The 27,635-nt window shown below is 40.5% G+C and overlaps 1 protein-coding gene across 2 annotated transcripts in view; it reads left to right on the forward strand.

The window, feature by feature from the left end:
• PTPRB (protein tyrosine phosphatase receptor type B) overlaps window positions 1–27,635 on the forward strand; it is a 141,765-nt gene that overhangs the window by 45,546 nt on the left and 68,584 nt on the right. For both annotated transcript variants that reach the window (XM_062203225.1, XM_062203224.1), the window contains 6 exons: window positions 11,007–11,285; window positions 12,106–12,363; window positions 14,642–14,905; window positions 17,200–17,469; window positions 19,585–19,845; window positions 24,399–24,665. In XM_062203225.1, coding sequence (XP_062059209.1) covers window positions 11,007–11,285; window positions 12,106–12,363; window positions 14,642–14,905; window positions 17,200–17,469; window positions 19,585–19,845; window positions 24,399–24,665 — 1,599 coding nt within the window. The remainder of the gene's footprint in view (window positions 1–11,006; window positions 11,286–12,105; window positions 12,364–14,641; window positions 14,906–17,199; window positions 17,470–19,584; window positions 19,846–24,398; window positions 24,666–27,635) is intronic.

The raw sequence follows: 27,635 nt of genomic DNA on the forward strand, positions 1-27,635 counted from the left end.
ATTTTAGATAGATGGGTAGATAGAATTTCTACTCCAGTTCCTACTCCAGACTTGAAAAACATGGGTTCAAAATCAGTTTATGGAATATGACACTGCAAGGAATGATAGCCAGTTATGGTGTGCTGGTGTGCTTTTTCTCATCTTTATTGATGAGAAACAAAACACAGTCCCTGCCTTTGTTATACAGAGCTAAGAGAAGATTATGATGAAGGTGGCCCAGAGGTTGTCTTTCCTGGTGAGGACTTTGCCTTGCCTTGTATAAGCCATGCTTTTTATAACAATAGAGGAGACAGTATTTGGGAATTCTCACATTTGTTTGATCATTACAAAGTGAATGCAACACCAGTATTCCTTGAAAGCCAAATTATTTGGTGGTAAGTTCACCAAAAGTCAGACAATAGACATCCTAGTCACTGAATAACAAGACACATTTGAAAGACAGTGTCCTCTGGTGTCCTCTGGGGGTGACTTGGTGTCCGAATCATACCCGTGTTTTTGCTTAGCTCACGGATTATTTCCCTAACATTAAAAATGGAAAATTCACATGAAAGCACAAATGTGTGGATCCTCTTCAAACACTGGAAGATTTGACAAAACTGTCTGACTAGAACTCTCTAGAGCTAAAGTATGGCTTCTGTGTCTGGCTACCAATTCATTGGAATATCAACTCTGTTATGTCCTTACATGAAAATATTCCGAGGACATTTAAATTTATAACTTCTACATTAGACTTTTCATGTAACATTTTTGGAGGACAATTATTTCTCCAGCAATAACTAGGTGTTCAGAAGTTAAAATGGTATCTAATACATGGTGGATATTTAATAAATATTGATTTCACTAGTGGATGGACAGATGAATGTGTAGATAGATGGATAGATGATAGATATATAGATAGATGATACCAGTAGATGAAAAAAAATGAATAATGGGAGAATGTACAAATACTAAAACTGTGCTCTTTCTCCTTGAGTTACGGGTCAGACAGGTAAGTAATGAAGAGGTAGAGAAGTTTACCTGTAGAAAGAATACTTAGTAACCTTTACCATCTTTCTTTTTTTTTTAAGATTTATTTTATTTGGAAAGGCAGAGTTACAGAGAGGTAGAGACAGAGAGAGAGATCTTCCATCCTCTGGTTCACTCCCCAGATGGCTGCAACGGCCGGAGCTGTACCAATCCGAAGTCAGGAGCCAGGAGCTTCTTCCGAATCTCCCACGTGGGTGCAGGGGCCCAAGGACTTGGGCCATCTTCCACTGCTTTCCCAGGCCACAGCAGAGAGCCGGATTGGAAGAGGAGCAGCCAGGACTAGAACTGGTGCCCATAAGGGGTGCCGGCACTTCAGGCCAGGGCTTTCACCCGCTGTGCCATTCCACCGGCCGTCTTCACCCTCTTGTTAGTCAATTTTAGTTACTAATTTTACTTAATAATCAGTCTAACATAAAAGGCCAAAAAAAAAAAAAAAGACTTCAAATTGTTTCAGTTATTTTAATATGATTAAGTCCTTTGTCTTTAAAAAAAAAAAATTGAGGGCTTTCATGATCACATCATCATATCAGCTATTATTTCTATGTCAAAATATTGCTTATTGTAGTAATTTGCTACAGAGCAATAAACTATCACAGAGTTAGTGGCAGACACAACAGATGAATTTTCTCACAGTCCTGGAGGCTAGAAGTCCAGGGTCAAGGTGACTGCAGGTTTGGTTTCTGCTGAGGCCTCTGTGGCTTGCAGATGGCTATCTTGAAGTGCCTTTACATGGTTGCCCTCTGTTTGTGTTGTCTATGTCCTGATTTCCTCTTTGTTTAAAAAACAAATGATTTATTTATGTGAAAGTCAGTTACAGAGAGAGAGAGAGGGAGAAACAAAGAGAAAGAGAAGTCTTCCATCTGCTGGTTCACTCCTCAAATGGCTACAATGACCAGGGCTGGGACAGACCAAAGCCAGGAGCTTCATCTGGGTCTCCCACGTGGGTGTCAGGGGCCCAAGCACTTGGGCCACCTTCTACTGCTTTCCCAGGCCATTAGCATATCGCTTTTATATAAATCTTCAGCATGTAATTTCATTTATAAACATTTCAGTCTTTATCTCTGCAAGATAAGGATTTTTTAAAAAGATTTATTTAGTTAGTTAGTTGAAAGGCATATTTAGAGAGAGAGAGCACTCTCCCACCTGCTGGTTTACTTCCCAAATGGCCGCAGTGACCAGGGCTGGGCTGATTAGGAGCCAGGAGCTTCTTCTGGGTTTCCCACATGGGTGCAGGGGCCCAAGGACTTGGACCATCTTCTGCTGCTTCAGTAGGCACATTAGCAGGGAGCCGGATAGGAAGTGGAGTAGCCGGAATTTGAACTGGTGCCCATATGGGATGCTGGTGCCACAGGCAGCTGCATTACCTGCTATGCCATAATGCCAACCCCAATTAGGTTTTTTTTTTTTTTAAATAACTACAATATAGTGTTCTTTCCTAAAATTAGTATCTTAATTCCTTAATTGCTTTATAATTACTTAGTATCTAGATGTCCAGGTTTGGAAGTCACATCTAGTGGTAGTTCATGGATATGGAGAAATTTGGACAGCAATCTGTTTAGAAGAAGAAACCAAGGGATTTCTCTTTAAATTGCATTCATGTAGCAATATATTAAGCAAGGCTCAGTCATTAATATCAGAGAATTAGAATGGGACTACTGAAGATGACCCTGGGGATGAGGGGTGGCAGTGCCCTGAGTTCTCAGGGTACCCCCAGTGTTGCATGGTTCTGTGACAGTCAGGAGAGTTCTTAGGGTACCCCCAGTGTTGCATGATTCTGTGTCAGGAGGAGTTGTCGGGGTACCCCCCAGTGTTGCATGGTTCTGTAACAGTCAGGATGAGTGAGCTCAGTGCTGTTGCTTCAGCTGCTCTCTCACTCAGCAGTGTACTTTCTCCTCTCTGGTTTTCAAATCCTACTTCACCTTCCAAACTCGTTCATCTTCTTCATAAGGCCCACCTCTAATATCCCAGCCCTTAAATGTCATTTTCTACTTTGCAACTTAACATTCAGTTTGGCCTAAATAGAGTCTCTGACTTAACAACTCTTCAACCTCATAATGCTAGAAAAGTGATACGTATTCTGTATGGTACCCATACAGTCATTCTGTTTTTCACTTACAGTATGGTATTGCTAACTTACATAATTTTTCAACACTTTAAAACAGGCTTTCTGTTAGATGATTTTGCCCAACTGTAGGCAAGAGCAAGTTTAGATGGATGAGGTTAAGCCATGAAGTAAAGTTGGTTTGGTGTATTAAATGTGTTTTTGACTTATGATAATTCCAACTTAAGACAGATTTATTAGAACATGATCCTACCCCATAAATTGAGGGAAAGCTGTATTTACTATTAACAGAAAAAGGAACATCAATACCCATGCCAACTTCTGCTTACTGAGGGTCTACCATGTTTCCAGGGCTGAAGTTAATGGTCTATCTGTTAACTCTTTACACCTGCCATTATGTAAAGCAGGTTAGTCTTTACTGATAAAGAAACTGAGGATTAATGAGATTAAACAATTTGTCTAAAGCTACCCTTACAATAAAAGTGTCAGGAATTGAACTCAGGTCTAACTCTGACATCAAAATTGGCCTCCTAGTGCACCATTTTTAACTAGGCTAGATTGCTTCTCAACCTTTTGGCTAAGATCAAGTGTAAGTATGCTAGAACATTGACTACTGTCAAAAAGCAACAATAACAAAGTGAAGGAAATTACCTCTCTGGAAATGATTTTAGCTAACTAGAGGTTGTGAGCAATTCCTTTTCCATTTCGATTTTTTTTTTTTCAGTTTCAAAACCTTCTCCAAGGGGTGATTTTGGCTTTTGCCAAACCCTACCTTGATTTCCAAGAGAAAATCTCTAGTTATTTTATATAAATAGTTCATTTTTATGTAAACTGCTATATAAATGCAATTTATAATCAAGCTTTCTAACCACCCTGTTTTTAACTAGAATGGTATCCCAATTTATTTTTACAGAAATTGGTTCTGTGATTGCTGGAAAAAAGATCTCTTGGACTGGAGTGAGACTGTGGTACAAGATAGGGTTGCTAAAATGCTCAATACCTAGCTTGAGAAGACCTTGAGTCTTGACTTTGTCTTGAGTGGGAACTCATGAGAAGTTCTTACTGATTCAAGGGAATGAAGATGACAGATGAGAGAGACGTACAAAGAAACCATTTAGGAAAGAAAGAAAATAAGAAAACTTTTGAAGTAATCTAGCACAAGATGATGGGACCCCAGGCAAAGGCAATAAACTTAGGAAAGCAAAGGAATGGACAAGAAAAATGTGATTTATGAAAGACCAGTGGAAAGGTTGGGCATTTAGCCTAGTGGTAGATGCTGGCATCCCATAACAGAGTACCTGTACTCAATACCCAACTCCCATTCCTGAATCCAGGTTCCTGCTAAAGCAGACCTTGGGAGGCAGCCGTGATGACTCAAGTGATTGAACGTGGGAGACTCAGATTCAGTTCCCACCTTCCAGTTTTGGCCCAGCCCAACCCTGGCTGATGCAGATATGTGGCAAGTGAACCAGCAAATGGAAACTCTCTCTCTATAGATAGACAGACTAGATCTCTCTCCCCTCTCTCCCCTCCCCCGTCTCCCCTCCCCTCCCCCTCTCCTCTCTCCCCCTCCCCCCCTCCCCTCTCCTCTCCCCTTCTCAAATAAGCAAATAAAAATGTTTTTAAACATCAAAGGAATATTTATGACTGTAGATTATTTAGCTCTCATTTCTCTTGTTGTTTATTTTGACTATACCGCATGAGCCAAACCAGCAACAGAAAAATTTTGTCAATTTGTCTATAACTTTCCTAGATATCCATTTTGATTTTTTTGTTGATTGACAAAATATGTAGTTCATGACATAATTTTCCATGCAAGACAGCTGAGGTGTGACAGAAAGCACATGCAACGTGGAGCCAGGTTTTAGAAGCTCAGTAGTGCTGCCTGTTACTCCCATCCAACACAAGTGAGTCATTTAGTGTCTCTGAGCCCCTATTCCAACTGAAAGAGTACATTGTACACTACCAGATCCTACACAGGTATAATGTGGTGCTATCACACCTTCAAGAAAGGTGTTTGGCACCATTCATAGATTTAAAGTTGAATTTGTTTCCAAAATAAATATACTCATTTCAAATTTTGAACAGTCTGGAAACTTATACATCAATAGATATTAATGTTTTAATGGCTGTGTCATGACAAAAGAATTAATAAGTATTGCTTGTATTATTAACATAACTGTAAGTCATTATAAGCAGAACTCTCATTCTAAGTCTCAGTTTTTAAAAATGTAAAAGAATTCATTTTGGTTAGGAAGTTTTGTCATACTTTGTCTTTTGCTTTAAGAACAGAAAAATTGGGTTGACAACAAGCCTACTTATGAAATTCTGGAACTTCTTTTTTTTTAAGATTTATTGGCCGGCGCCACAGCTCACTAGGCTAATCTTCCGCCTGCGGCACCGGCACACTGGGTTCTAGTCCCGGTCGGGGCGCCACATTCTGTCCCTGTTGCCCCTCTTCCAGGCCAGCTCTCTGCTGTGGCCCGGGAGTGCAGTGGAGGATGGCCCAAGTCCTTGGGCCCTGCACCCGCATGGGAGACCAGGAGAAGCACCTGGCTCCTGGCTTCGGATCAGTGCGGTGCGCTGGCCACAGCGGCCGCGGAGGCCATTGAGGGGTAAACCAAGGGAAAAGGAAGACCTTTCTCTCTGTCTGTCTCTCTCTCACTGTCCAACTCTGCCTGTTTAAAAAAAAAAAAATTATTATTTTCACAGAGTTACAGAGAGAGAGAGAGACATATTTATAGACAGAGAGATCTTCCATCTGCTGGCTGGCTCCCCAAATGGTCACAATGGCCAGGGCTGGGCCAGGCCAGAGCCAGGAGCTTCATCTGGGTCTCCTGTGAGGGTGCAGGGGCCCAAGCACTTGGGCCCTCTTCCGCTGCTTTCCCAGGCCCATTAGCAGGAAGTTGGACTGGAAGTGGAGCAGCCAGGACTTGAAGCAGCACACATGTTGGATGCTGGCACTGCAGACAGCAGATCAACCTGCTGTACTACAGCACCAGCCCCTAGACTTCTTACTGCTGGTAGATTCAATTTAGAACATCAGATGAATACTACAGGACTTGGCATTCCATATTTCAGGCCTCTCTGGAACCAAGAAATATAAAAATGTCTTAAATTTATAGCTAATGATAAATTTTGGCATAATGATTAAGACTAAAATACTGATTTATGGGTTTTGTCAATTCCTATATTTTCTAACACTTCACTATTACCGTGTAAAAGAGTGAGGACTGGAGAAAACCAGAAAAGCTGTAGATGCACACGTGTATTGATACCTCTAATCATCATAAAATTTTTTAAAGATTTATTTATTTGAAAGTTAGAGTTACACAGAGAGAAGAGAGGCAGAGATAGAGAGGTCTTCCATCCACTCCCCAGTTGGCCACAACAGTGAGAGCTGTGTCAATCGTAACCAGGAGTCAAGAGCTTCTTCCAGGTCTCCCACCTGGGTGCAGGGGCCCAAGGACCTGGGTCATCTTCTGCTGCTTTCCCAGGCTATAGCAGAGAGCTGGATGCGAAGTGGAGCAGCTGGGACTAGAACTGGTGCCCATATGGGATTCTAGCACTGCAGGAGGCAGCTTTACCCGTATGCCATATTGCCGGCCCCTAATCATCATAAATTGCATAAGTCAAGTAGGACTTTAAGATTTATTTGTTTGGGATGACACCGCGGCTCAATAGGCTAATCCTCCACCTGTGGCGCTGGCACCACGGGTTCTAGTCCTGGTTGGGGCACCAGTTCTGTTCTGGTTGCTCCTCTTCCAGTGCAGCTCTCTGCTGTGGCCCAGGAAGGCAGTGGAGGATGGCCCAAGTGCTTGGGCCCTGCACCCGCATGGGAGAACAGGAGAAGCACCTGGCTTCGGATCAGCGTGGTGCAGCAGCCACAGCGGCCATTGGCGGGTGAACCAACGATAAAGGAGGACCTTTCTCTCTGTCTCTCTCTCTCACTGTCCACTCTGCCTGTCAAAAAAAAAAAAAAAAAAAGAAAAAAGATTTATTTGTTTGAAAGGCAGAAATGGAGAGAGAATGAGAGAGAGAATGAATGAACTTCCATCTGCTGGTTCACTCTCCAAATGGCCACAAGGGCCAGGACTGGGCCAGGCTGAAGCTAGGAGCCAGGAGCTTTATCTGGGTCTCCTATGTGGGTACAGGGGCTCAAAGACCATCTTCTGCTGCTTTCCCAGGCACATTGCACATTGGCAGGGAGCTGGATGGGAAGTGGAGAAGCTGGAATTCGAACTGCTGCCCATATGGGATACTGGCATTGCAGGTGGCAAGCTTAACCTGTTGTGCAACAATGCTGGCCCCAGCGACTTTCTAATTACATATGACCTGTCGCATACTCATATAATGAGAAGATCACAGTAATATTTTAATTTTCAAGTAACCTTAAAAGTCTGCCTTCTCCCTCCTTTTGTCTCCCTCCCCCATTATTTCCAGCCTTCCTAATTTTTTTCTGAGGACACAGAGATACACCCTGTGCACACATACACACAAAATCAGCATCCATAAGAGAACTATCTGATTTGTGTCTTATAAACTACTGGAAAAATGTTAATACTGCTGAGTTTTCATCGGGCCTAGATGACAAAGAAGTCTGAAGATTCTTTAACGTCTACAGCGTGCACAGCAATAGTGGACAACTGCCAGCAAAGGGCTTTATCACAGTATAAATGGGGCTTTAAGTGTTTGTTTCCAGTGCAGGTTCTTGCAGCCCAGGCACTTCCCAGTCTCATTGTTCCTTTGTTCTAGCGGATGTACAAAGGATTGACTGTTTTGTTTTCTGGCTCGGAGAGATTAGATAAAGTCTGCATTTCTGAACTTCACCCTCTAGGCACGCAATCTTAAAATCCATTTTCATTCGCTCATTTTGCAGATTATGTAGAGATTATAATGATCCTAACATCATTTTCCCTCTGCTTTCTCTGGCTTGGAGTAGATGTAGATGATGGTATTGATCGCTTGAAGCAGCTTCCCCACTCATCCTGCTCCTTAAAATACCACTTCAGCAAAAATGCACCTGCCTGCTTGGGCACAGCAGCATTGATCTCGAGTTTCGAATCTCATGGCAGTGAAATGCCTTCTGCTTGCCAGGCAACAAGTAAACTTTGTGTGAAGGGAAATTATCTTCTTTCCTTTGATTATAACATCCTTAATTATAGGCTGTTAGTAGTAGCATAGAACATTTAAGTAATATTACCTCTTCCCCACAAACACTATTGTTTTTCCTTAAGAACTTATAAATAAGAGTCATTTGGCGCATTTTTTAAAGTGAATATATGAGAATAAACTGATAAGACATTATCAAGGCCTTTTTAATGAATAAGGCAATTAAGGCTATTATCAATTTAGTTTCAAAAATTTTATTATGCTTTTGCCTCCATTTTGCCAGTAATTCAGAGGAAAATACTTTGCTTACGATCAAGTAGACAAAACTAAGTTTGTATTATTCAGTGTCCATTACGATCCAGGTAAGCTGATGGGAAAATGGAGGCCTAGATAGGGTAAGTAACGTGCTCAACGTCTCACCACTGATAAGTGATGGAGCTGAGATTTGAATTAAGTTCCCTGATCGCAAAGGCCACAATCTCTACCACTATGTCTCACTGCTTCTGAGGCAATGTCTTCTGATTGCAGGATTAACGATAATGGTTAACACGGAGCATTTACTGCATGCCAGGCATGGTTCTAGTGCTTTTCTTAAAAATAATAATAATAATAATAATAATAATTCAGTTGAAAGGCAGAGTGGTAGAGGAAGTCATAGAGAGAAGGACCTTCCATCTGCTGATATCACTCCCCAGATGACCTCAACAACCAAGGCTAGGCCAGGTCAAAGGCAGGAGCCAGGAACTCCAGGTCTCCCACATTGAAGACGGGTGCAAAGACGTGGGCCATCATCTGCTGCCCTCTCAGGAGTGTTAGCAGGAAGCTGAATCAGAAGCAGGGTAGCCAGGACTCAAATTGGTGTTCCAATATGGGATTCGGATGTCACAAGCAGCAACTTAACGCGCTGCACCTCAACACCAACGTCTCTAAGTGCTTTTTATATAATACTCAATTATAACAATTCTATATGTATATATAACTCAATTTAGAACAATTCTAAAAAGATACTGTTATTAACATTATTAAAGTATTGCACAGGCGAGACGCAGGGAGGTTAAGGAATGGCCCAAAGTACACAGTAACAAAATAAGAGAGCCAGATTCAAACCCAGGCCACCAGGACAGAAGCTGCACTCTTGAGATGAGCCCAAAGCTATGTTCTGTGATGAGCCAGGCAATCTTGTCTTCCAAGGGCTGTCTTAATTTCTGCTGCCTTGACTTACTTATCAGCTAACATATTCATTATTGATATTATAAAATGTTAAGTGTCTATATTGAGTTTTTGAAGTATGGTGCACTCCTCCTATAAATTATATCATGGGCTGTAAGAAGCCTATGGTCTCTGCTGGTCTTATGGGTTATCTGTCCATAAGAGCTTTTTGAGTGTAGAGTGAGGTTATCTTATTTGTTTGTTATTATGCTGCTCACAAGTGAACAACTTCTTAAAACATGTACTGTTCTAAGAAGGTCTGGAATTCCTGATGTTCTATTGTAAGCAAAATACAGCCCACCATGATATGAATAAGAATTGAGGTCTCTATAGCCATGGCATGAAAACATTTCACCTGACCCTAAAAAATTGGTCTCTAAGGACAGGTGTTTGGCACAGCCGTTAAGACACCATTTGGAATGACCACATCCCTTACTGGAGTGACTAGGTTCAAGTCCCACCTTCACTCAAGATCCTGCTACAGGCTGCTGCACACCATGAGAATCAGCAGATAATGGCTCGAGTACTTCAATCCCTGCCTCCCACGTGAGAAAGCTGGATTGAGTTCTGAGCTCCTGGCTTCAGTCAGGCTCAACCCTGGCATCTGGGGAGTGAACCAGCAGAAAAAGATTCATCTCTCTCTCTCTCTTTCTCTTTTTCAAGTAACAATGAAAATTTTAAAAATATCCTTCTCCTACTTTAAATCAAGAACCATGCAGGATTTATGACAGCATCTCATATGTGGATAGCTGTCAGCAGTCCTACTATCAGTATTCAGAGTAGAGACAACCTTGTTTCTCAGCTTCTACTCCCTACTGTACCTAAGAAATAGCTTCTTGCTGAATACCATTGACCTAGTTCCTAACCCAGTGGTGTGCCTTCCATCTACTTCAAGTTCACCAGTGGGGACTCATCACAGGCAAAGCAGGACTCCTAAGACTTACCCATGACTTTGAAAGTTGAAATGAATAATTGGGTACAAGACTTCCCCCTCCTCACCCACTATTGAGACTAGGGCCCCAAAAGTGAGATATTTTTAATCTATGGATGTAGAAAACATCCATAGATTCCATTATGGTGAGAAGACCTACTTTATGCTCATTATTAGATCTGTATCTTTTATGATTGTCTAATAGCTAAAAATCACCCAAACTTATGTAGATTTGACACCACAATCCACAACTTGGGAAAAAGTTCAATTATTTCTTTATCTATTTTCTGTTGAGATCTTCAGTATTTGTCTAGAGACAGCCTGGATATTTCTTAATGTTTGAAATGTTTACTAAACTTGGAAGCCAAAGAAAATATAAAGTTGCTTGAATTTTTAATGTCAGAGCTACCTTAACAAAAAAAAAATATTAGAAAAGAATTCACATAACTAGCAGCCAAGTGGATTTTTGTTGTTGTTGTTTGGTTTAGTTTGAATTTTTTGGTTTTGTTTGAAAATGAAGTAGTAGGTTTAGAAGTGAAGCAAAATGCTGATTTGTTTCACAGGCAGCATAGTTTTGAAGGAAAATAGATCTGGAATACAGTAAAATAAGCAGCTGTTTGCAGACATCCTCAAGCCGTGTGCACTTTCTTGGTATTTGCCTTGCAGATCCATTACCTCCTGCGAAGTTTGAAGTCAGCCAAGAGAAGACTACTTCAACCAGCTTGCAAGTCTGGTGGACTCCTTCTTCTGGAAAAGTCACCGGCTATGAGGTGCAATTATTTGATGAAAATAAGCAAAAGACACAGGAGACCCAAATTCAAGAAAGTGCTTCATGGAATGAATACACTTTTTTTAACCTCACTGCTGGTAGCAAATACAGTATGGCCATCACAGCTGTTTCTGGAGACAAGCGTTCCTCTCCAGTTTACACCAATGGATCAACAGGTGAGAGCTGTTTACGCAGAGTGGACCATTTCACAGTCTCTGGTACTTCTGAAGCTGCATGTTGTTCAAGGAACAGAAGCGAGAGGCCCCTGAGAATTACCAGTTACTTCTTAAATACAGTGAGAAGGCTGTACCGACCACAAGATGTGTGAACGTGCTGCCAACGTGCTTGGTGATTTCGAACAAGACACAGGGCTTCTCTCAAACTGGAGAATTTCCCCAATTCAGCTCCCTAATGGCCCTTCTCTGTCGTATCCTAGGCAACAGGATTTTCTGCATCATTTTCTAAGTCTATGCCACAAAACTAACTTTTTTAATATTTGCCCCTTTGGATTTTCTTCTCATAGCACCAAGCCATGGTGTTTCCCAAACATTCCTACATTTGAAACAAGTCTTTGCTTCCTTGATGTGGTGGCAAATCAGTCACATAGTGCACCCTTCTATCATATCCTAGGCACATTTCCACCTGCTTCCATGAAGTTTATGTCTTCCCTCTCGTTTGCTCTCCCCTCATCTTCTCTCTCATTTTATCTCCAGCTGCTCTTCATCTCCTATAGTTCCTTCCTTTTTCCCTTTCACTTGTTACTATTTCATGTTGTGCTTCATTGGCAAAAAAATACCTTAATATATAGTAAGTGGGGGAAATAAAGAAAGAAACTGAAAAAGAACATTAGCAAAGGTGCTTCTGAAATTTGAGTGCTGCTATTCATTATTACTATTATATAAGTTAAGAAGTAGAGATGTGATTTTTCACTAAATGTCTCTATGTCTCCATAAAAAGATACGAATGACATTTTGGACATGCACTTTATCCCACCAGTGCCATCTCCGGTGAAAAACATTCAGGTTTCCGCCAAAACTGACTCACTCCTGATTTCCTGGTCCCATGGTTCTGGGAATGTGGAGCAATACCGGCTGATGCTAGTGGATAAAGGAATCTTAGTGCATGACACTGTGGTGGACAAACAGGCTACATCCCACACTGTTCATGGGCTGACACCTGGCCAACTCTACAACCTCACTATTGTGACGGAGGCTGCAGGACTGCAAAACCACAGGTGGAAACTAGTCAGGACGGGTAAGTTCCTCCAGGTGGGCTCACTAAGAATAAAGCTCAAATCAAGCAAGGATTTAATGATTAGGTTTATTTAATAACTTGAATGATGACAATGTATAACATTGAAATTCACATAAATTAAAAGAAGTTCTTCAATATGTATCTACATTTCTACTCAAAGAGGAATTCCCTTTTATTTAGGCTAGCCCTTGGCAACTTTCTGAAGTAGGCAAAATTAAGGGCTGATGTGAGCCCCATTTTTCTTCTTTAGTACTTCCATCTCCTTGCTTAGGATTCTTACTTCTGTATCTAAACAGACATCTACTGGTTTTGTGACATCCATCACTTACAGTGAACCTGGATTACTTTTTTCAGTCGTATGCCCAGACCTACTCCCATATGACATCCATTTCCAAATTACTCTTATCCAACAAAATACATCCTTGGACCGAGTACTATAGGACCTATTCTTGTAGCTTATAGGCTGGTAAACTTAATTGTGCTAACTATTCAGGAATAATTCATACATACATTCATTCATTCAACCAAAATATATTGCGTGTAAACTATCTGCTAGGCATTGCAGACATAACAGCACCCAAGAAAGACAAAGTCTTTGCCTTCGTGATGCTTACATTCTAGGAGGTTCTAATGGTTCTAGTGGGTGCACTGCATCAATAAATCCCCTTTCTTGGTAAATTATCTAATTTTAAGATAAACTCTAAAGTATTTAGTGCCTTAGAAACTGCTGTAGTGGGGGAAGTTTCTGAAACTGGGAAGCTGGTGGGAAAGATACTCAGGGGTGTACATTTATACACCATTCGTAATATACCTCAAGGATGAGTCAACATCTCTGATACAAATGTAGCATATAGCTTAAGAGTTATTTATGTACATCAAGAGAAAATTACACTTCCAACTGCCCAATGCAAAGCTGGTATGCTGTGTACATGCTTTTAATTAAACCTCATTAATTTATATTATACCATTAGTAAGGCACAAAATTACAGTGTGGTCAAGAGGTAGAAAAAATACATACCAAATCATACCTATATCCCTTGTAACAATTTTCCTTTGAAATAGCAGCGCAACTCTTTAGTTTTGTCATAATTTAACATGAAAAATAAAATGTTAAGCACACAAAGTTTTTTTTAAAGATTTATTTTTGAAAGGCAGAGTTACAGAGAGGCTGAGGCAGAGAGAGAGAAAGAGGGAGAGAAAGAGAGAGGGAGAAAGAGAAAGAGAAAGAAATAAAAAGAAGCCTTCCATCTGCTGGTTCACTCCCCAGATGGCTGTATCAGCCATAGCTGGGCCAATCCAAAGCCAGGAGCCAGGAGCTTCTTCCAGGTCTCCCATGTGGGTACAGGGGCCCAAGTACTTGGGTCATTTTCCACTGCTTTCCCAGGCCATAGCAGAAAGTGGAATTGGAAGTAGAGCACCCGGGACTCGAACTGGCACCCATATGGGATGCCAGCACTGCAGGTGGTAGCTTTACCTGCTACACCACAGTGCCAGCCTTGCACACGAAGCTTTTTAGTCACCCACTGATCAATCTATTTATTATATACTGGGGTTTTTTTTTTTTTTTTATTTGACAGGTAGAGTTACAGACAGTGAGAGAGACACAGAGAGAAAAGTCTTCCTTCCGTTGGTTCACTCCCCAAATGGCTGCTGTGGCCGGCACTGTGCCAATCTGAAGCCAGGAGCCAGGTGCTTCTTCCTGGTTTCCCATGCGGGTGCAGGGCCCAAGCACTTGGGCCATCCTCCACTGCCCTCCTGGGCCACAGCAGAGAGCTGGACTGGAAGAGGAGCAAGCAGGACTACAACCCAGTGCCCATATGGGATGCCGGCGCCACAGGCGGAGGATTAACCAAGTGAGCCACAGCACTGGCCCCGGTATTTTAAGTTTATAAAGATAGGAAGAAATTAAGCAGCTGAGAAGCCTCTTTGAGTAGTACACCTGGTGAATTTCAGAGCTGGGGAGGATCATTTTAGGTCTTTTGACCAAGCCTCATTTGCCAGCAGGGAGCAGTAGGCTGAGTCAGATAAGGAGCTGCCCAGAAAGTGAAAGCCAGCCACATCCCAGCCAGAACCCAGGCTCCTGATTGCCAGGATTGTGCCCTTGCCAAGAAGCGGACAGCCTTCCTTTGGCTTTCTGGTATTGTTTGTGCCTCTCAAGGCAGTTGCTTTCTTCTGAGCAAGGAGTGTGACTTAAGGGAATTAAAATACAGTTCAACATCTGAGCAGAGGACTGCTCTGACGCCTGGGTGAAGTCTCCTTTCTTTCCTTTGCTAACTAGCCCCCATGGAAGTCTCGAGCCTGAAGGTGACAAATGATGGCAGCTTGACCTCTCTGAAAGTCAAATGGCAAAGACCTCATGGAAACCTAGATTCCTACAACGTTACCCTGTCCCACCAAGGGACCGTGAAGGAATCCAGAGTATTAGCACCTCAGGTCACTGAAACCCACTTTAAAGACTTAGCCCCAGGACGACTTTATCAAGTTACCATCAGTTGTGTCTCTGGGGAACTGTCTGCTCAGAACACGGCGGTGGGCAGAACAGGTAAGTCTTGGGTTCCAGAATATTCCTTGGTTGCCCAAATCATTCTCTGATTTGTCTTAGAATAGAACAAAATAATTTTCCATTCTGGAAAGTGGGGCTTATATGACTGAGGTTTCTGTGGCCCCAGGCTAAATATGTAGGGCAAAGTAGAGGATTAATTACATTCATCTGAGATATTTACATGATGATGTTTGGGCTGTTACATGATTGACATATTGTCTCTGCCCTGTGCTTTTTCATATCCCATTGCCTAAGTAGGACAAATGCATTAGGGCCGATACCAATAAATAAAACATTTATGGCACCGAACATTTATTCAGTGGCTTATATGAATAAACTATTCTACTGGGAGCTTTGGCCATTAATAAGACACGCTATTGCTTTTCAGACATGGTTCAGTAAACTACAGCCTATGCCAAATTTGGTTAGTGGCCTATTTTAACAGCCCCCAGGTTAAGAGTGGTTTCTTGTTTCTTGTTTTTTTTTTGTTGTTGTTGTTGTGTTGTTGTTTTTTACATTTTAAGAGGTTATAGAAACAAATACACAAAAACCTAGAAAAATATAAAACAGAGACTACATGTGATCAGCAAAGCCTGAAATATTTACAAGGATACTACAAAAAGTTCCTGGAAAAATGGAATTAAAAAGTTGGTGTTTGGGACGCCTACCTCCCGGATCACAGTACCTAAGTTTGTGTCCTAGCTCCTCCCCTAATTCCATGCACACCTTGGGTGACAGCAGTGATGGCTCAAGTTTTTGGGTCCCTGTCACCCACAAGGGAGACCCAGATTGAGTTCTTGGCTCCTGGTTCAGGTGGCCCAGTCCCAGCTCTTGCAGGCATTTGGGGAGTGAACCAACAGATGAGAAATCACTGTCCCTCCTTCAGATAAATTTTAAAAAGTAAATAAAAATATATTTTTAAAAAGATAAGTTCATTTTGGGAAAGAAAAATTTGAAATCCATATGGCTTTTTTCACAATATATATTTTCCATGAAATTTATGAAGACCCTTTGTATGCTTGGATTTCCAACAGTTTCTTGCACCAAAATAAGCTGACCTTTTAATTCCATTTTCCACAAACTTTTTGAAGATACTTTCTTATGATCTGGCCCTTACAGAAAATTTTCAGTCATCCTTGCTTTAAAGAAGTTGCATTTTAATCACACAAATTTCGAATACCCACAGATAATTTAAAATAGTGCATTTTAATGATAATTTTATCTTTATTTCCATGTATCAGGCACTGACTAAACACCATACATCTACTATTTTATTTAGCTTTCATAATAAAACCATGAGAGATGGCCTGTTATGAACACCATTTTACAGATAATCCAGAGAGGTCAAATAATTTGTGCATAGTCATCCAGCCAGTAAGTGGTGGAGCTAGAATTTAAACCAGGCTATTTGATTCCAGAGTTCATTCTCTGTGGTATGAGAGATCTTAGTGAGAGATGCATAGTCAGAAAGGAAACAAAACAAAATCTCTCTCAGAAGATCAGTAAAACTTTCAAGGAAATGGCCATTAAGTGGTATCTTTAAAGTGTGAAGTTCTTGGCAAACAAAGAGGAAAAAGGAGGAGAGCTGTCTGAGGAAGAAGGGATGATGTTAGCAAAGGCACAGAGACGGTGTGTGTGTGTGTGTGTGTGTGTGTCATGGCCCGGTAGGACACACCACAGGGTCAACGTCAGAAGAGGAGGGGAAGGAGGGACGGTGGCTGCAGGGAGAGTCAGAGTTGAGAGGCCCAGGATATGGGGTCTGAACTTGAAAAGCTGCTAAAGTGAGACTTGACATTTTATTCTGTAGTTTGTGGAGAGACCTTGAGATATTTTCATGCAAAAGAACAATACAATCAGAGCTACATTGCAAGAAGGTTAATCTTTTCCATTGTACAAGAAAGAGAGGAATGCTTCATGACCCCCAAAATCCACCATCTCTTCCAACAGATGCCATGTCGATTAAAATTACCCCGAGAGAAGTAATGTCAGCATTACTTCTAGTACTGGTGTGCAGTCAATAAGAAACAGCACTACAGAAGACTGCATCGCTGTAGATTACTAAAATGATTTTAACACGTATGTTTTGCGTGTCAGAGATCTCCAAAATGAAAAAGAACCCTCATTTGCAATCCACAGACCTCAAGAGGGCTTAAAATGTTTTGAATTGAAGATATGATACCTCCCATTGACTGTCGCCCGTGAAAAGTAAATGAGTCCCCTCACTTTTGGCTTTTAGTGTCTTTTTTATTTTTTTATTTTTTTATTTTTTTTCCTAACTTCATTTCATTACTTAGTTCCAGACAAAGTTGGGAATCTAGAGGCAAACAACAATGGTTGGATGAGGTCCCTCGTAGTGAGTTGGTCGCCCCCTGCTGGAGACTGGGAGAGGTATCAGCTCCTGCTCTTCAACGACTCTTCCGTGCTGTTCAACACCACGGTGAGAAAGGAGGAAACACACTATGTTGTGGATGACGTGGGGCTCATACCGGGAAGACAGTATGAGGTAGAAGTCACTGTTGAGAGTGGAAACTTGAAGAATTCTGAGCGTTGCCAAGGCAGGACAGGTAAGTAAATATGAAGGTATTAACGCCTGGTGGAACCTTCACTTGTACCCTTTTTGTGTACTTTTCCCCAAGTAAGCCAGGTAACTGCCAGTGTCATACCTCAGTGTCCCTGCGTGGCACATGGCAGACTTGCACACTAACACAGAATTGCTGAATTTTAATGTTGTCAAATTAGAATAATAGAAACTGCTTCTACTATATTATCTCATAAAAGAAACACATTTTAAAGGCCAAAAGAAGAGAATGGATATAATCTGAAAATGAAGACTAACCTCCTGTCAAAAGAACATTTTGCTTATGATCAGTATTAGTGAGTCAGTGCCTTGACTTACCGTTGATTTATGTGGGACTTTCAGGTACTAAGGAAGAATGATTAAAGTTTGTAGGGATATATTTGCATTTTAAGGAAAAGGGATAACAAGGTTTTGGTATTTTCGCTGTCACAGTTATATCACAATTCCTTGTGAAAGTCACAACTTCCCAAAGCCAGTTTTCTCAACTTTTCCAAATGCCTGCAACAGCCAGAGCTGGGCCAGGCCACAGCCAGTAGCCTAGAACACCGCAGGTCTCCAACATGGGTGGCAGAGGCCCAAGTACTTGAGCCATCTTTTGCTGCCTCCCAGGAGGTATTAGCAGGAAGCAGGATTAGAAGCAGAACTAGCCGGGACTTTAGTCAGCACTCCAATATGGCATATGGCCATCCCAAGCAGTGGCTTAACTTGTTGGGCCACAATGAATCAGCACACTTAGAAGACTGTATAGAAGAATGTCAAAGCAAAAGATCGAGACATCCTCTTAGCTTTGCCAACAGTGTCTTCCAGTAATCTCTTCATATTCCTAATATCAGTGTCCGTTGGATGATACTCAAAGACCTAAATCCACTTAAACCAAGCCATATTTAGTATTTAGTAGGCCAGATATCTATGTTTCCCCAATATTTTGTTACTCAACTCAAGTAACTTGGAAATGTAAGATCAAGGGGCAGAATGAGCTCTCTGCGTGTCGATATAATTCTAGGATACCTTTTCTTAAACTGCATGTCCAGATGAATAAGGTGACTTAAAGTAGAACGTGATAAAAATACTCAAATTATTTGTACAAACCGAAGAAGAAATATACAGTGTTGGGGATTCAGTTAGGAAGCCATTATAGAAAAATTGTTTGATGCAAAAATCACAATATAATTTCACACAATGGATTCTTTCATCCTCCATTTTTGCTCCTAAAAATGTCGTCTAGAAATTGTAATAATAAGATTTTTAGATAAATGGGAGCAATTTTGACTGGATAAGAATCACCTGCTTACACATCTGCTCCTATTATTTGCCAGCTTCTACACCCTTTCATGAACACTTCAGTGTCCCCCTTCTCAGAAACAAATGGAAGAAGCACTTGATTTTTCCAAGTTGTGGGGCTAAAAAATACTCCTAACTCTGCCTAAGCACTCAGATATAGACTACATGATTTTGTGGTTGACAAAATTGTATTAAATATTTTTCTTCTTTATTTTATTAAAGACTTGTTTTATTTGAAAGGCAGAGTTACAGAGAGGCAAAAACAGAGAGAGAGAGAGAGAGGTCTTCCATCTGCTGGTTCACTCTCCAAATGGCCTCATGAGCCAGGAGTTTCTTCTAGGCCTCCCATGCAGATGCAGAGGCCCAAAAACTTGGGCCATCTTCCACTGCTTTCCCAGGGCATAGCAGGGAGCTGGATTGGAAATGGAGCATTCAGGACTCCAATCAGCGCCCATGTGGGATGCTGGCACTGCAGGCGGCAGCTTTAACCGCTACTCCACAGTGCTGGCCCCTTAAATATTTTTCTATCACAAAACTCATATGAAGAGATAAACTCTAATAAAGTAATATTTGGTCACAAATAAATGACCCAGTCAGGTATTATCTAACAGTATTTCTTTGCATCCTTATTTCTAGTTGTGTTATAAGAAGAAAATTATTTGTAATAAGCTTTTCCTTTCTTTTTTTCAATGCTCTTAAGTATTCAGAAAAGAAAAATTGACCTGCAACATTCCTGGGGATGAGTGACAAGATCGCTAATGAATAGTCCGTGAGTTTTGTGAGTCAGTCAATGACACAGGTCTCCATTGCTTTTCCTCAGTCCCCTTGCCTGTCCAGCAGCTCCGAGTCAAACACGCCAATGAAACGTCCCTGAGCATCATGTGGCAGACTCCCCTGGCCGAATGGGAGAAATACATCATCTCACTCGCCGACAGGGACCTCTTACTCATCCACAAGTCGCTTTCCAGGGATGCCAAAGAATTCACTTTCACCGACCTGGTGCCTGGACGAAAATATATGGCCACAGTCACCAGTATCAGTGGAGACTTAAAAAATTCCTCTTCGGTAAAAGGAAGGACAGGTAATAATCTTTTTACATTTCAGATTTTAAAGAGTTCTGTCGGCTGCATTATTTAACATGTGATTTACAAATATTTATCTTTAATCCAGTAGGCATTATCTTAAGAATTCTTTCTATTGTGTTTCTTGTCTGTTTTACTAATTTCAGCTCTTCCTAAGTTCCTCCTTTTTTCTTTGCTTGAATTTATTTTGCTAAAATTGAAAACGAATGGAAAACCAACCTTCCAAGGAGTTTTGCTGCAAAGGAAAATGGAGAAATAAGGCAGCATCTAGAATAGTGGTTGAAAGGAGGATTCTTTTTAAGCACAGGAGAAATAGCAGCACACTTTATGCTAATGGGAGTCATTTAGAAGAAAGGAGCACGGTGGTGGAAAGGGAGAAGGAGAAATTGCTCTGTCATTGCTGATTTGATGAGAGATACTGGAATCTAGAGCACCAGTGACAGAATGGGCTGTAGAGAGGTGTGCAGGCCGTCTCGCCGCTGGAGCAGCTGGAAAGAGGTTGTGGGTGCAGGTGGCAGTAGAGGGACAGATGCAGTGGGAAGTTAGCTTCTAATAACTCATTTTCTAACTGAAAGTGGGAACAAGGGTGTCATCAAGATTCCCTTTTCCAATATATATACTATGTGTTTTATTTCTTTCCTTTTTAGCCCCAGAAAATTATATTTATTTTATAAGAATCTCTCTTTAGAGTTACCTATTCTGCTGACCCTTTCTTACATATCAGAAATTGTATCTGGATTTTTTTTCAATCTGGAAAACATTCTTCAAATTTCATTAGTGAGAATTTCTAGGCATAAGCTGTCTCCACTCTGACTTTTCTAGGAATGTGTTTATATAGCTCTCATTCTTGAAAAATGTTTTCTGAGGTTTCAATTCTATCTTGAAAGTTACTTTCTTGAGGGTGAGGATTTGGTCAAGACGCTATTTGAGATACTCACATCCCATATTGGGGTGCCTAGGTTTAAATTCTGGCTTCACTCCTGATTCCAGTTTCCAGCTAATGTGCACCCTGGAAAGCAGTATCTGATGGTTCAATTAGTTGAGTACCTGCCACCCACATGGGAGACTCAGAGTGATTTCCTGGCTCCTGGCTTTAGCTTGGCTCATCTCTGGATGTTGCAGGCATTTGGGGAAGTTAGCCAGCAGACAGGAGATCTCTACCTCTCTCTTCTCTGCCTGCCTCTTCAAATAAGTAGAGTAAAAATTTTTAAGATTTATTTTATTGATTTGAAAGAGTTACAGAGAGAGAAAGGGAAAGACAGAGATCTTCCATTCACTGGTTCACTCCCCAAATGGCTACAATGGCTGGGGCTGGGCCAGGCTGAAGACAGAAGCTAGGAGTTTCTTCCCTATCTCCCACATGGGTGTATGGGCCCAAGCACATGGGCCATCCTCTCCTGTTTTCCCAGGTGCATTAGCAGGGAACTGGATTGGAAGTGGAGCAGCTGGGATTTGAACTGGTGCCCATAGTAAAATAAATATTTAAAAAATTCCCTTGTCCCAGCACATTCCAGTCTTTTGGGCATTCATTCTCACTAATGAAAAGTCACTGTCATTCTAATTCTCTACAAGTAATCTGTTCACTGTGACTGCTTTTAAGATCTACTATTTGGTTTTAATGTTCTGTTGTTTTATAATAATAATCTAGATGTAGACATATATCTTTTTTGAGATTGATTGGGATTTCTGTACTTTGAGATTAACACCTTTCATCATTACTAGAGATCGTCAGCTATTAACACTCCAATGTTACCTGTGTTTTGAGTCTCCTGATGTTCTCCTTCTGGTATTCTAGAATACACAAACAGTTTCCATGGATTGGGCTGATCTAAATAATTTCTTTAGCTCTTTGTTTCAGTTCATTAATTCTTTCTTCATCCCTATCTATTTTTAAATCTTCCCTTTGAGGTTTAACAACTTTTAATTGTTTTGTTATCTTTACTTTTTAAAAAAATTAATTTATATACTTGAAAGGCAGAGGTAGAGAGAGAGAGAGAGCGAGGGTGAGAACAAGAGCAAGAGTGCGCTCCTATCCACTGGCTCACTACCCAGATGGCTGCAACTGCCTGGGCTGTGCCAAGCAAAAGCCAGAAGCCAGGAGCCAGGAAGTTTTTCTATGTCTCCTGTGTGGGTAGCGGGGACCCAAGCATTTGGGCGGCCGTCTTCTGCTGCTTTTCTCAGGCCATTACAAGGGAGCAGGATTGGAAGTGGAGCAGCCAGGACTGAAACAGGTGCCCATATTGGATGCCAGTGTCCCAGGCAGTGGCTTAACCCACTATGCCACAGTGCCAGCCCCTATCTTCACTTTTAAATATCTCTTTCAGATCTGTGCTATATGCTATCACTCCTTCATTAGATTTTCATTCCAGTGTTAGGCAGGGTCCATTACAAGCTTTTTCAGCCTGGAAAAGTCCAATAATTTACCTCCTATCTTGGAGAGTATGTAATGCCATAGAATCAAAGTTTAAATTCATGTTTGAAAAAAGTCCCCAAGACAGTGTGCTTCAGAGATCCAGTTCCCTTACCATTACTTGTTTTTCAGCCTCTAAGAATTCTTTACTTCTCCTGTCATTGATTCATGTATAGTTGTATTTACTGGAGGGGTTTTCATGGTTCTGGCTCATCATACGGCCAGGCTCAAGGGACTGCTTTCGAATTAAGATCATTTTTGTCATCCCCAGTACTCACTTTGCTGGATCATATGGTCAGTGTATGGTTGACTTTGTAAGAAACTGGAATCCGTTTTCAACATGTTTGGAAATTTTTACATTCCATCAGCAATGTACAAGATCTCCAGTTCCTCCTCATTCACAATCGCATTTCATAGAACCGTCAGTTTATTTATTTTAAAATGTAGGCAGCCCAGTAGTTGTGTAGGGGTCTCTCAAGTGGTTGAATTTGCTTGTCATTAATGTATAATAGTTTTGCAAATACTTTTATGTGCTTCTTTACCATCTATTTGTCCTTTTTGGGGAAGTATATGTCCAAAATTTTGCCCACTTTGAATAAGGCTATTTGTTTTCCTATCATTGACTGAGAGCTTTTCATTCTGGAGAGAAGGCTTCTTCAGAAACGTGCACTTAAAATGTTTTCCTCTCATCTGTGGGATAGTTTTCATTGTTAGTGCATTTTGCTGAACGGATGGGGTTAGTTTTGAAGTCCAGTTTATTAATCCTTTTCTTTCATGTATCATGCTTCTGGTATCATATCTAGAAGACCCTTGCCAAACACAGGTGACAAAGGTTTGTGGTTTTAGGTTTTCGATGTAGGTCTATGATACTTTAATTTTCATAAATGATATGAGAGTCAAGGCTTATTCTCTGCATGTGGACACCCAATGACTCCATCCCTGCTTGTTGAAAAGACTTTCCTTTTATCATAAATTGACTTTGAATCTCTGTAAAAATTTCAGTCAGCTATATATTGGCCCATTTCTGCACTCTCAATTCTGTTCTATTGGCTTATGTGCCCATTTGTCCTTTGTCAGTATCTCACTGTCTTCATGAATGTAGCTTTCTAGTGGAATTGTATAATGTTGTTTATCCCACTTTCTTTTTTCTTTTCTTTTCAAAATTGTTTTAGTCGTTGTATTTCCTTTGCTTTCAATATAAAATTTAGAATTAAAATGGAATAGTCTGATCCTGATCCATGTGTAGTAGCCTTTTTTTAATAAAAATGTTTGTATCTTAATCTAAAAGTCAGTGAACTTACTGAAGGAGTATGATACCTTACAGTCCCTTTGTGCCTCTTCCCTGAATTACGATAATCAAAGAAGAATGTAGGCTGACAAATTGCCATCTTCAAGATCTGTGTATAATATTTGTTAATGGATATTTTGGAAATCAAAAAGTTGCTAATTAGGAAAAGGGCATGGGCTTAGGGATTAGAAAGATCTAGCTTTGTACCCCAGGATGATAATTTGTTAGCAAGTGATAAAGGCTAAGTTTCTTACATTTTATGACCTTTGGTTTCTTTACAGGTTTTTGAATGGGTGTCAAAGTAATATAACCTCTTTAAAGCATACAGCCCATACTTGGCATATAGTAGCATTCAATAGTTGTTATAATCTTATTTATATCATGACAGAATTTTCATGTGTAATAATAGCCCTTCTGAGAATGTGCCAGTAAAGAATTAACTAGCTTGCTACACTAAACTCAATCACCGGATTGAAGAGATTTCTTAATACCACCCATTTGCTTAAATAGATCATATGGCTTTGAGTTACCATGGGGTAAGGGCAGATAAAATCAAATTAAGTAAGTAGTCTTCAAAAATGGAAAATTTCATTATTTAAAATTTAAAATCAAAACTACCTAATAAGTATCCATCATCTCATCCCTGGAACTTAAGTAATTTTGGTGCAATGTAGAAGAGCCTCTGTAGGGGTGTGATTTTCCATGCAAAAGGAAAGAGAGCCAAGAGTCCAGCAACAACAATAAAAAGTTATTTTTAACATTTTCAAGTCTCTGTTTTTTTTAAACTCATTTTTCTTATACTTCCTCAAGATGATGAAGTATCATTTGTTTTGTCTTTTGCCTACTGTGTTTAGTGCCTGCCCAAGTGACTGGCTTGCATGTGAGCAACCAAGGAATGACCAGTAGTCTGTTTACTAACTGGACCCAGGCGCTGGGAGACATAGAATTCTACCAAGTCTTACTGATCCACGAAAATGTAGTCATCAAAAATGAAAGTGTCTCCAGTGAGACCAGCAGATACAGCTTCCACTCCCTCAAACCCGGCAGCCTGTATTCTGTGGTTGTGACCACAGTGAGTGGAGGGATCTCATCTCGACAAGTGGTGGTAGAGGGAAGAACAGGTAAGAAGTGGAGATGTATGTGTGTGTCTGTGACTTAACAGAGCTCTGAATACATGGGACCACCTGATAGAATATTCTAGAGCTTTTAAAACTTCCAAAAGGAGACTCATCTCTGACCTTCCTAAAAACCAAATTTCAATACCACCCAGAAGGTGCATGGAATGGAAATTGGGTAATGGGTGAGCACAGAAGAGAATAAATCCTGAATTTTCTAAATCTCTGATGAACATGTCAGAACTATCACAAGAGGCTGGCGCTATGGCGCAGTGAGTTAACGCCCTGGCCTGAAGCACCAGCATCCCATATGGCCTCCAGTTCGAGACCTGGCTGCTCTACTTCCTTTCCAGCTCTCTGCTATGGCCTGGGAAAGCAGTAGATGAGGCCCAAGTCCTTGGGACCCTGCACCCGCATGGGAGACCTGGAGAAAGCTCCTGGCTTCAGATTGGCGCAGCTCTGGCTGTTGCAGCCAATTGGGGAGTGAACTATTAGAAAGAAGACCTCTCTCTGCCTCTCCTCTTTCTGTAACTCTGACTTTCAAATAACTAAATAAATCTTAAAAAAAAAAAGCTATCATAAAAACCTTTGTGATGGCATAAAGTGTATCTGTCATTCAGTTGATTTCCTTGGAAATGTTTATGTCCCAGTGAATGTAATAAGTAATGATATATATTTTTTTTTAACTTGCAAAGAGAATGTCTTCCACTCTTTCAAATTCTTGGTTTTTAGAAATAGAAATGAAATTATCTCCAATTTATAGATTCAAAAGTTTAGTTGATAATAATTCTTAAGTCACACAGATTTTCATAAACAATGTCAAACAAGGGCTTAATACTGATGCAAACCAATCTCCCTTGACCTTAAGAGCTCCCTGTCAAAGAGGCAGAGAACAAAGTAAACAAATAAATGTTATTATGGCCTGATGTATCAGAGAGGAGTGGCACCAAATAAGGAAATATAATTTTCTACATAATGCAATGGAATTGTATAAACACAAAAATATATGATGTATAACATTTATGTTTCAATTTCTTAAGAAAAAATTATATAACTATGACAGAAACTTTGGTAATTATTAGTAAATTCAGAATCAAATCAGTGATCCCACCCACTTAACTTTACTTATTATACCAAGTTGGATTTCAGGCTGTTCCTGAAAGAAACAATGGAAGGAAGCAGGGTGGGGGGGAGAGAGGGAGGAAAAAAGAGATAGTTTTTTTATTTATTTTTTTGTTTTGTTTTGTTTTTTTCTTTTTTTTTAAACTTTTATTTAATGAATATAAATTTCCAAAGTACATACACCTTAGAGATTACAATGGCTCCCCCCCCATAACTTCCCTCCCACCCGCAACCCTCCCCTTTCCCGCTCTCTCTCCCCTTCCATTCACATCAAGATTCATTTTCAATTCTCTTTATATACAGAAGATCAGTTTAGTATATATTAAGTAAAGATTTCAACAGTTTGCACCCACATAGCAACACAAAGTGAAACATACTGTTTGAGTACTAGTTATAGCATTAAATCACAATGTATAGCACATTAAGGACAGAGATCCTACATGATATTTTTTAAAAATTGATTAATTTTCTATGCAATGTCCAATTTAAAACCAAGTTTTTTTTTTCATTTTCAATTATCTTTATATATGGAAGATCGATTCAGTATATACTAAGTAAAGATTTCATCAGTTTGCACCCACACAGAAACACAAAGTGTAAAAATACTGTTTCAGTACTAGTTATAGCTTCACTTCACATTAGACAACACATTAAGGACAGATCCCACATGAGACATAAGTACACAGTGACTCCTGTTGCTGACTTATCAATTTGACACTCTTGTTTATGGCGTCAGTAATCTTCTTAGGCTCTAGTCATGAGTTGCCAAGGCTATGGAAGCCTTTAGGGTTCGCCGACTTCGATCTTATTCCAACAGGGTCATAGTCAAAGTGGAAGTTCTCTCCTCCCTTCAGAGAAAGGTACCGCCTTCTTTGATGGCCCCGTTCTTTCCACTGGGATCTCACTCACAGAGATCTTTCATTTAGGTCTTCTTTTTTTTTTTTTTTTCCCCAGAGTGTCTTGGCTTTCCATGCCTAAAATACTCTCATGGGCTCTTCAGCCAGATACGAATGCCTTAAGGGCTGATTCTGAGGACAGAGTGCTATTTAGGACATCTGCCATTCTATGAGTCTGCTGTGTATCCCGCTTCCCATGTTGGATCGTTCTCTCCCTTTTTGATTCTATCAGTTAGTATTAGCAGACACTAGACTTGTTTGTGTGATCCCTTTGACTCTTAGACCTATCAGTGTGATCAATTGTGAACTGAAATTGATCACTTGGACTAGTGAGATGGCATTGGTACATGCCGCCTTGATGGGATTGTACTGGAATCCCCTGGCACGTTTCTAACTCCACCATTTGGGGCAAGTCCGATTGAGCATGTCCCAAATTGTACATCTCCTCCCTCTCTTATTTCCACTCTTATATTTAACAGGGATCACTTTTCAGTTAAAATTTAAACACCTAAGAATAATTGTGTGTTAATTACAGAGTTCAAACAATAGTACTAAAAAAAAAATACTATAATGGATAAAGTATTACATTGTACATCAACAGTCAGGACAAGAGCTGATCAAGTCACTGTTTCTCATAGTGTCCAATTCACTTCAACAGGTTTCCCCTTTGGTGCTCAGTTAGTTGTCACCAATCAGGGAGAACATATGATATTTGTCCCTTTGGGACTGGCTTATTTCACTCAGCATAATATTTTCCAGATTCCTCCATCTTGTTGCAAATGACCTGGTTTCGTTGTTTTTGACTGCTGTATAGGATTCTATAGAGTACATGTCCCATAATTTCTTTATCCAGTCTACTATTGATGGACATTTGGGTTGGTTCCAGGTCTTAGCTATTGTGAATTGAGCTGCAATAAACATTAAGGTGCAGACCAATTTTTTGTTTGCCAATTTAATT

The sequence above is a fragment of the Lepus europaeus genome, chromosome 10, assembly GCF_033115175.1.
Source record: "Lepus europaeus isolate LE1 chromosome 10, mLepTim1.pri, whole genome shotgun sequence".
Taxonomy (NCBI): domain Eukaryota; kingdom Metazoa; phylum Chordata; class Mammalia; order Lagomorpha; family Leporidae; genus Lepus; species Lepus europaeus.